Here is a 12,157-nt window from a genome sequence, read left to right as displayed (position 1 = left end):
TATATATCCACATTAAATTGTCAAAGAAAAAAGAAAATATTTTTTTAATCAGCCTCTCAGCTCAAAAGCTTCCATTTCATGCAAAAGAACAGCCCTAAATTTTTATTAAAAAATATTTAGAGGTCACTAATGAACGATTTTTAAATCGAAGTTTTGATTTTTCTTAATACATGTTTGATTTGATACAAAAATGGTTTAAATCAGATTTTTAATGTACTGTATGTTTTTTTGGTTTCTGAACATGATGCAATAATTCATTTAACTCTACGATATACGCCTTAAAAAATAGCCCGATTAATGTGAAAAAAATAAACAAATTTCAAGCTTAAAGTCGATTTTAGCAAAGTTCCAAGCATTCAAATGGGTCATTACTCCCCTTAAATTATATCTATCCAGAACAAGAGGAATTCCAGTTGGAATTTTTCCGAAATCTCCTACATGGCCTTTAAAAGTTGCATTTAACTGAATTATAAAACGTTTTTAATGAAAGAAAAAATTTTTTTTACAAGTTTTAAAAAGTATATCGCTTTGTGATTTTGATATCCTTAAATCAAATGCCTCAATTTGATAATAAAAAACTCTTTATTAGAAAATGAAATGAATACATAATAAAAAAATATACATAATATGAAGTTTATTTCAATTAATTAAATCATGTTTCTTTGTATAATATAAGTATTTCATTTTCTTAAAATTGTGTGTTGTACATATATATATTGTCTTATGTTGGGATTGTTTAAAATATTAAATAATTTAAAAAATTAAATATTATAAAAAAATTATTTAAGAATTAATACTGTCAATCTTAATTTAATCGATAAAAGTAATAACAAATAGAAAGTAAGCAAGCGTTGTACCTTTAATCAGTAATTGATAGTGTACCTTTGATCAATCAATACAATGTCGGATAATCATTTAATTTAGCAATCTTACCTTTGAGCTATCTTATCTTCAATTAATAAAATTATGCTCATTATGTATGCAAAATTTTGAATGAAATAAACAAAGGATTATTTTTGCCAGATGCAATCGTTTCGTGTAAAAACGAGAATTGCATCTTTGTACGGTAAAGTTTATTTTTATACATTTTATATGTAAAGTTATATGGTGTAAAAAGACATTAAAAATATAAAAATATAAATAAAATTAAACTTTTGTTGAATACCTTATTTTTATACATATATATGCATTTTATACATTGGTTAAAGATAAGAAAGACAATAATCCTTGGTCAGAGATCTGACCAACATGGGCGTTGTACCTTTGATTAAAATTCAATTTTTTTCTAATGTTATAAAAGATATACAAAAGATAACAATTTAAATTCATAAAGAATATATGTTAGTGTCAACACTTCAAAGAATATTTTAGAATTTTTTTGACATTTTTTAGACATCAAAATACAACTTGCACAAGAAAAAAATATCAAAATTGGTCAGACACATCATCTTCTGCTATACATATACGTATATACATACATAAATAAATACATATATATAGAATGAGACAATAACTTTGTTCATCTTGAATATCTCCACTATTTTTAGAGATATGAAAATATTGTAATTACAAAAAAGTTGCATGGTAAAAAGGATTATAATATTGGGTTGTCCGGAAAATTCGTGTCGACTAATCTATATAATTTAATAAATGTATACTAAAATTTAAATTTTCTGCGTTTCAATTTTTCTTCAACATCGGCACGAACTTTCCGGACAATCCAATATATGCTGAGAATAATTTTTTTAGAAGCGCTTCGAAGATTTCAAGGTCACCTTCATTTTTTAAAATAGCATGTTGTACTTTTTTAACCTTAGTAGAATAGCGGTTGTTTAGACAATTTTAACGACCTATAATAAAAGGCCATTTGCCATTAAATAAAGAAGTAAATTTAATTCTTATACAAGAAGTGATGTCCGTTTATAATAATGCAACATTGCAATCATTCATTAAATTCCTGAAGCGTGTACACTTCTTAACATTTCCGAATTGATTGTCACACATGCATACAATAATTCGTTGCTTTATATTTTCCGGTATGGTTGGCACTTCTTGGTATACATATTTTATACAATATTTTTTAATGTTCTTCAAGAAAGTCGAGCGGTGTTATGTCGGTTGAACGAGCTGGCAAATCGGCTCACCATCTTCTATCTGTCGATTTAGGAAGATCTTATTGAGTGTAGCTTTTACTCTACATCCATAATGTGCGAGGCATCCATCGTGCTGATATATCATTATTCAATAAATAAATATTCAATTATATATTTTCTAATAAAATTTAGAAATCGTTGCGTATAAAGTTATCATATTTTATGCTATTAATTACTTAATAGCATTATTCCGTTAATGAAATACGATTCGATTAATTTGTCGCCTATGATACCGCACCGCATATGTTTATTGACCATTATCATTGATCATCAACTTCTTTTAATCAGAGCGGATATTCATCCGATCAGTAATGCATATTATACAAGTTTACAAGATTAGTAAAGCTTCATAAATAGTTGCTTCATCGATCAATAATATTAAAACAAAAATTATTGTTAATGAACATTTGAAGTTGCATTCATTAATGTTGCATTTAGAATGTAACACGATTTTCAAAATCCGTACCGTGTAAATCTTGGTGAAGGTTAATACCATACGGATGGAATTATGTTAAGCAAGAATTCATAATATCCTTCTTTTATTATTAATGCCTGACTCGTTCTATCTATCTTGAACTAATCTGAGGATTAACATTCACTATTGCAAGTATATTGATTTCATAGTTTTCATGACACATTCTTTTTCGATGTTCAGATTATCGCATAATAAAGCTTTCGATTTCTCTTAATTTTTTACAAATTCGTTAAAACATACGATGTGAAGAGGGATGCATCCGATCTGAATATCGTTCAATATACAATGCTTGCACCCTTATTGAATTTTATTGAACTTCTCATAGATGAGGAGCATATCTACTTGTTTAACAAATAAAAATTTCATTTTCACATTAATTTGTTACCAAAATTACAGGAGAGTTAAATTAGGGAAGACTGAGGTCAGTTGACTATAGGGATAAGTAGAATAATCAAGATTACATTAAAAACAAAACGTGTGAGACACGCTTAAATGTATCTGAGCAGCGACTACCGTTAAGCCTGCTGTAACATCTTGTTGCGAACACATCTTTGATAGAAGTTATGCCACAATTTTAAAAAATCATACACCTAAGTAAATATTTTTATTCTTAAAGTTTGACAATCGTATATGATTGTCTGAGATATTTGATTTCTACTTAGATAATAAGTGTAGTTCTAACTTAATAAAGTCTAACAGATTATTTTTGTTTATGTATCTTTGTATCTTTGTATATTATTAATGTTTTTCAAAAATAAACGGATGAAGGGGAGATAGTAGACTAACACAGCATGGAATTGCATGACTCATTTAGTGACTGTTACAATACTCAAAATTTTATTCCTTTAAAGAGATTTTCCTCAATGGTAAATGTTATAAATTTAGTTTCCTCATGTCCAATCTCAAAAACTAGGCTCATTCGATGTGTTTTTTGCACGAAATGGACCAATTTTATAAAAAGAAGCATTGTTTTACCTACAAAGCGAATATGTTTAAAATATATTTTTATAAAAGTTTTATTAATATGTAGCCAAGGATGTAGCTTAAAATATATTAATCTTTATTTTAATTTTAATCGAATTACCCCGGTCCCGGGACTTGAATTAGATGGAATGCATTAGAAAAGTGCATTTTTTTTCATATTAATTATTAATTTCCCCTTATTATTAAAATATTATTAAGTAGTCAAATGTATGTAATAACTGGTGTCGAATTCATTTTTTCTCTTAATTTCGTCTATAAAAATTCGAAACTGAAAAATCTATTAGCCCCTACATGGAGGAACATTTCTTCTGAAAGATCTACTGATATTAAATTTAGAATAATTAGTTTTAGCTTAAAGTTTCACAAATCTCTTTAGACTTATAGAATTTATAGTAAGAAATGTAAAAATTTACATTTACATTTTTTACTGTAACATAGCAAATATAAGGATATTGTCCTCATTAGAAACTGCCGGCCATACCGGAAAATATGAAGCAACGAATTATTGCAGCATGTGCAACAATCCGAAAATGTTAAGAAGTGCTTCAGGAATTTAATGATTGCAGTGTTGCATTGATATAAACGAACATTACTTCGAGCACTTCTTGTGACGTAAGAATCAATGTTTTACTTCTTTATTTAATGACAAATAATCTATTATTATCGTTGAAATCGTCTAAACACCCGCTATTACAATAAGGTTAAAAAAGTACAGCATGCTATTAAAAAAAATGGAGGTGATCTTGAAATCTCTGAAGCATCTCCACCTAGAAAAATTATTACCAGCATATATTATGGTCCTCTTGATACCGTATAGTTTTTGTAACTACAATATTTTCATATCTTTAAAAATAGCAGAGATATTCAAGATGAACAAAGTTATTGCCTCATCCTGTTTACAATAAAGCATGTAGAAAGCTATACAAATTTTACTTAAAACCGTCGAAACAATAAAACATCTTTTCCTATGTTTTATTGTTTCGACAGTAATTACTTATGCATATGTGCATGGATAGAATATATACGGAATCGTTTATAATTAATTCTCCGGTTTAATTTTCTGATTCAATCTTCCCTGCTCCATAATTCTGACGAATAGCAAGAGAGTCCGACAAAGTGATCCTTTGTATCTCAGCCTCAGCTATAGAATCTGTGACTCCTTTCACAAGAGAGAAGTGAAATTAGCTGGAGAATTAGCAATCACATTTCTGTAAAAAATAAGACGAAAATAGTTGAGAAAGTTATGAGCAGCCTTTAGCGATTGATTACTCATTACTTCGAACGCTTACGAGAGACATCAGTAACTTCTTTCAATCAAGGATACGTTCTCCGTTTTTTTTTCTTTTTTTCTCTTATCGCTCATCGATTATTGTTCAATTAAAAAAAATTGCGGTATTATATATGTATATTCAATACTTTTGTATATATTCAATATAATAGTATTGTCAAGATATCTCTCATCTCACACATGCAAATTTGTTATTATATTATAGTTATAATTCGAGTACTCTTTATTTCTTTTTTACTCTATTTTTATTGTACTCTATTTCTGCTTTATATCCATATATCCTCGATTCGATATATGATGGCAATTCAAAATATCATATTTAAAAAAATATTAGTTAATGATATTCTCGTTCTAATGCATTTGAATACGATAAATATTCTAATATTATTGACATGTGACGTGTAGCTCATACATTTTTAAACGATTTAGAAGAGGGGAGTACGATAAGATTGATTCGAAATTAAAATAATCTATGTAGAAATTTGAAAGCGACGATAATTTAAAAAATTATATTTAAGAAACAGTATTGACTTGTTGTTGTCTCGGTACTGATCAACGAATTTATTACAAAGAGTGTACTTTTTTTTGTAAATAAGTTTATCTTAAAGTTTATCTTAAAACTATTAATTTTAATGTTATCAAATTGATTCTTTAATCAAATAAAAACTGTAAGTAAAAAACATTTATTTTTATTTCGTAACTTTCTTACAAGATATTGTATATTTTGTCATTCTATTTCTCTTTGTTAGATACATATATCATATTAAATTCATATTATATCAATAATTTTAAAGTTCTGTTGCGTCAAAGAGATAAGACACAAGTTTGATTAACGTAATATAAACAATTTTTTGTTTTCATATGTACGGTCTAATACAATTTTTATTGTTCTTATTATTTGTAATTAATTTCATACAAACTATTATTACTATTTTATAATTTTATTAAAGACTTGATTTTTTTAATTGTAATTATCTTTAATTAATATGCTTTTGCTGGAATTGTTAGTAAACTTTATTACAAATTATTGTTCCGTGTTATCGCAACAAAAAACAATCAGATTTCACTTTCTTATAATGGAAAGGAAAACAGGACTTGGTTCGTGTATTCAGATAGAAAAGTAGACGCTTTGAAAAATGAAGAAGGAAAAAAATGACTCTCCACAATTTTGGTTCAACTAATTCACGAGTTTTCACAGTTTGTCCACGATCCATCGAATGTGTACGCGTAATATATACAGGATATTTTTATAAATATTTATATAAATACTTTAGGAGGTAAATTTATACATACTAAAATAAGTAAAAAACATGAACATATGAATATATGTCCTACTTTAATTTTCAAGTTATGGATGATTAAGGAAAATGTTCGAAATGCTTGTCTTATGCATCAATGCTATTGTACAGCTTAACACGTTTCAACGTTATCTAATGTTTATAAACAATATTCATCAATACAGAGAAAAAAATCGTATCAGTAACTATAAATTTGTAATGAAATAATGCCTCAACTATGTATATATTAGAAAATTCTAATAAGAACAATAATATTAATTATATCATCATAATATTAATTATATCATCCATTAAATGATTAATATTATATATATTTTCTATATAATATTATATATATTTTCTATATAATATTATATATATTTTCTTAGTTCACTTACTTTACTTATTGTTCTTATTAAAACTTTATAATACATAGTTACAAATTCTTATATGTATTTTTTATATGTATTTTTTATTTATTTTTTATTTATTTTCTTTCAAGTTCGAATCCAATGCTACGCCTTTTGTAAACTGAGTAATTTTCTTCTGTACTTCTGTATTAGAAGAAACTGAACTCCGCTACGTTCTTCTAGTGACAATACTGCGTATTGCTCGTGCTGAGCGACTTTAGAGAAAAGGTTTCGAATATATTCTAAAGTTACTTCAACAATGAGATTAATTAGTTACTATAATATATAGAGTGCTTTATTAAAAAAAAATTTTTGTCTAAACTAGAAAAATGTTATATTTATATGTATGAAATCCAAGTAACTTAATGTAGTTACTATTTCACTTATTAATTAATAGTACCTAAATATTGTTACTGCGACTACACTTTATAGTATTCAGTACTACTTTAGTTGCTATTGCTTTGTAAAACTAGTTACAGGTATTTAAATTGCAAGAGTTGTCAAATTTATAGTTATCATAACTACATTTGTTTTCTTTCAGTGTACAAATTAAATAGAATTTCAAGCAGTTGATATCTTATGCTCGCGAGTTACTAAATACTGTTCTAAAATCAGCAAAATGGTAATGTACATTTATGCTGAAGATAATTTTTGCTTTAAAACTATTTGAAAAATGTCTAATATTTTTGAATGAGTGCGGAACTTAATGCTAAGACGTGCAGTAGCGTGTGTTGACGCAAGCGGGCATTTCGAACATTCCTTGATCATCCATAACTTAAAAACTAAAATATATAGGACATATGATCATATAACGTTTTTTACTTATTTTAATATATAGAGTTATCGTCAAAAGTATTGACATGCATTTATGAAACACTCGTACCATCGATTTCAAGCGAATTTCATTTTTCACCAACATGGATTAATCATGATTCAAAGTTATATAGAAAAGTTTAAGAAAATATTCTTTTTCTAGAGTATCTTTTTCTAGAGTAATGGAAAATATAATTTCATACGAGCATTTACTTGATATATCATCGCATTTGTAAAGTTATATACAGGGTATTCAATGAGACTTCTGCTTTTTGTAGATAGAGCGGATTAAATTGAATTGAAAAGTCCTCTATCATTTTGCAATTTACGTAATTTTTGGTTAACGAGATATTAATTATTGAAAATTGCCGAATATTAGTTTTCAATCATTTTTTACTCAAATACTATCAACTTTACAAAAAAAATAGCAAGAGGCAAAAATTTCTTATTTTTTCTTATAAAAATTCTGAGAATTTTCTTATAAAAATTCTGAGAATTTTTTCAGAATTCTTTAATATCGTATTTTCTCATGTTGGTAAAAATAGTTGCCAATTAGATAATGCAGTAGGTATACAAAAAACTTAAGTAATAAAATGTAAGCAATAATAAGCGAATCAATATTTTGTATTTGCTACAGTTTACTCTCTAAATTTCTTGGAGTAAAATCTCACTTTAAGAGAGTGAAAATACAGCTATTTCTGGAGAAGAGTGAAAATATTTCACTTCTTGAAAAAGAGTAAAAACAACAAACAATTTTCACTCATTACTCTTTTTCAAGAAATATTTTCATTCTTCTCTAAAAATAGCTGTATTTTCATTCTCTTAGAGTGAGATTTCATTCCAAGAAATCTAGAGAATAAGCGGTAGCAAATCCAAATTCATTTTCTTATTATTACTTACGTCTTACTACTTAAATTTTTTATGTACTATCGTTTTAAGAGTTCTAAAATTCATTAGTAAAATTAACAAATAAAGACTGCATTCCAGGAGCGCACTTTCAATGCTATCAGAGAATTCTGTTCTTGTTTTGCATCTAATGAATGCTAAAGCACGGCTTCAAAAAGAAGCAACAATTAAATCCTGTACATGCTTTTCTTATACATATATTCTTATATATTTATATATAAGATGTTGAACAACGTGGTGAAAAAAGAATTGTATAACGCTCAATAAATACATAAATTAAAAATAAACATACACTCTTTTAAAAGCTGTGAAAACTTTTGTATGCGATTTTTAATTCATGCTAAAGAATTTTGTAAAAGTTTTTAAATTTGAACAAATCAGCATTTTTATCTGTGTAACTTCATAAAAAATAAGTCGTATCAAAATGTATTCTGGAATATTTCATTATAATGTAATTTTTTACAAAATTACATTCTCTTAAAAATTATCTATTTTGGAAGACAGAATAGATAATTTCTTAACGAATACATGTATAAATAAATGCACGTTTACATCCTTAAAGTGCATTTTAAATACGAGCTAGAATGATTATTAGCGTTAAAAGCATGTTTCTAGAACATAATCTAAATTCTAAATAAAAAAAAGCAATTGTTAAATTTTCGGAGTATTAACTTTACAAAATAAAGTAAAATACATAATAAAAATGGCAATTTTTAAAATATTAATTCGTATTGTGAAGTTAACACCTCGTAAATTTATCAATAACTTTTTTCATTTTTTAATTTTATTAAGAAGATACGAAATGAAAAATCACTTCGATTTATCCAAAAATTACACAGAATATTATTTGAAACGAAACTATATTAAAATTTCAAATCGATTGACTGAAAAAAAGAGCTAAAATTAGAGTTTTATGCATGATGTCTTATGATAAATGCATTCAATGATTGATATATTAAAATACATAATTATTTATTTTTAAAATAAATCGATCTACATAAAAAACATATACATAATAGGATAGTTAGAACAAACCTTATTTTGCATCTTTGCAAGAATTTTAACTCTATTCACCGTGTAATTTATTTATATATAAGCAAAAAGTTGATGAAAACATGTCTATTTGAGTAACTAAAGAAATATAGAAAACTTGGCAATGCTGTTGACTTCCAACATTAGGTTAGATTGCGGCTTACTTCATCCTGTGACACATGTGTGATGATTGAATATATACGTGCTTGCTTATAACCTATTGTTATATTATTAACTGTAAAGTACGTATATGAAAATAATATTTTAATTTCAATTAACTGTCAATTACTAGTGGGCAATTCAAGTAAGAATGCCAACTTCATTTTCAGAATGCAACGTTGCCAAATTATCGATAATCATTGACAATCATCAAATATAAAACATTAATATTACTTGTATTTTCAAATAATATAACATTAATATTATGATTATAATTAAAAATTAACAATATAATATATTATAGGACCGTATGTGCGTGTGTGCGCGCGCGCGCGCGCGCGCGTGTGTGTGTGTGTGTGTGTGTGTGTGTGTGTGTGATAACACAAACTATAAAAATTAGAACTTTAAACGATCTAGCTGGATCTTAAATGCTTGTATGATTCTTGTGTGAATTTATATACTATGTATGCAGACGACCAGAAACGCGCGCCGAAATGATTTTTGGTCTTGAAACGCTAATTCTACTAAACTACGAGCACAGTAATATCACAAGTTAAATTGACTAGCAATCTAACAAATTTTTTATACTTATTCGCATCATCGAAATAATCTTAATAATAATGTTGAATGACATACTAAAATCTATAAATAATTAATTTTTATTTTAATATAAAAAAATATTACCTCGGTCGGGAGTCGAACCCGGATCTCTGCATTCCGTGCGATCGTCCTAAGCCTTTAGACTACCGAGGTTAAAAATTAACAATCAATGTAATCTTTTAATTTTAATAAATCATTAGTTTTTCTTATTATTAAAAGATTTTTATATTATTAAGTTGATATTACCAATGTAGAACAATAGCGCACCCCCCCCTCACCCTATCCCGCAAATGATCGATCGTATACACACATAATTGTAAACTATAAAGAATGCAATATATGTATATTCTGTCCTGTCACAAAAAGTTAATTTAAAAAAAAATGAGGTGCTAGCTTCACAGAAGTAATGAGTCTCAAATACAAGCTATATAGATAACGTATATCAGCATTGCTATTATATTTGGACTTTGAATATGCATATTAAATACAAATGCACATTTCTTAAGAAATCTATATCATTATGTGTTTTAAGTAGCACATATCAAACTCGAAACTTTATTTTGATCATCCGATATTATAAATATTCTTGTACAGTTCAGATTTATTTGCGTATGCGCAGTTGTGCAAATGTATTTGCATGTGTTAATTGCGACGCATTTTGTGAGAAACAAAGTTGTATTATTAATTATTTTCCTAATTTGGTGGAAAAATTAATTTATGTATTTGTTATAGATTCAATAAGCATTTTTGAAGACGTAACATTACTCAGCACCTGAACATAACGAACTATTTCATATTGTACAGATTATTATTTATTATGCATATAAATAAATGTATAAATCCCTATTTATTCCTAGACTTATACATTTAATTGTTATCAATATAAATGCGCGCATTGATTCTATAATATTTTTAACGTAAATTATGTACTAAATGCATGCATTTATCAATAAAAGCGCATTCTAAACACTGGCCTTAAACTTTAAGAATAAACAGATAAAAAATAGGATGATCATATAAATAAAAGAAAATATTTTGTTAAATTATTATCAGTAATGAAAATTAATTTTTACTAATTGTAAGTTTTACTTATTATCGACAGCTAAAATGAAGCCAATTGCTGAAATGATATTTTGGATAGGATGTTTTGTATACATTGCTACACCAATAGAAACTGCAAGGATCTTGGCAATTATTTCAATACCATCTTACAGTCACCAAATTCCTTTTCGACTATTATGGACCACTTTGAGCCAGAGAGGGCATGAAATCGTCGTTCTAACAACTGATCCGATAAATGATCCCAATTTGACCAATTTGACAGAAATCAACTTCAAATCCCATTACAATCTGATTACAAAACTAAATTTCATCAAAAATATAGGGACATATACGTGGACAAATGTACTAAACAAACAATTATGGCCTCTATGTAATGAAATAACAGAAAACATTTATAAGCATCCGAAAGTACGTAAGATGTATGAACTGGATAGTGATACAAAATTCGATGTAGTAATTGTAGAAACCATAAAATCACCCGGTCTATATGCCTTAGCGTATAGATTTAATGCACCTCTTATAGGTAAGAATGATGTATATAAAATTCTTATAAATGTTTTGTTTAAAATTTATTTCATTTAAGTGAAAATATCAAAGAGAGTAGAGATTACTTCAACTTTCAAATTTTTAATGTTTTTTATCTTCATATTTATAAACATATTGAAGAAAAATTAATAATAACTGTTATGGTAATTGTAACGAAAAAAGAGAATTATTCACAGGTACAATTTTGTTAAAATATATTATTAATATTTCTTGTAACATAAGCAAAATTTGGCTTTATTATTTAATTAACTTTATTATTTAATAGTACAATCTTATTTAATTATCCACATTTTGTAAATAACAATAAAAAAATTAGTTTGCAATTATAAAAGAAAATTTTTTTGTAATTTTAATAAAATTATCTATTATGATAGAGTGAAGAATATTTAATAGAGATTGCATATATATATATATATATATATATATATATATATATATATATATATATATAT

The 12,157-nt window shown here is 26.5% G+C and overlaps 1 protein-coding gene across 1 annotated transcript in view; it reads left to right on the top strand.

The window, feature by feature from the left end:
- Positions 1-12,157, top strand: part of LOC105625777 (UDP-glucuronosyltransferase 2B17-like) — a 50,945-nt gene that overhangs the window by 36,032 nt on the left and 2,756 nt on the right. The window contains 1 exon segment of the mRNA XM_012207096.1: positions 11,200-11,682. Within this exon segment, the coding sequence (XP_012062486.1) occupies positions 11,200-11,682 (483 nt within the window).

Source organism: Atta cephalotes (assembly GCF_000143395.1).
Source record: "Atta cephalotes unplaced genomic scaffold scaffold00003, whole genome shotgun sequence".
Lineage (NCBI taxonomy): Eukaryota > Metazoa > Arthropoda > Insecta > Hymenoptera > Formicidae > Atta > Atta cephalotes.
The sequence above is the reverse complement of the archived record's forward strand: the minus strand, read 5'-3'. Positions and strand labels throughout refer to the sequence as shown.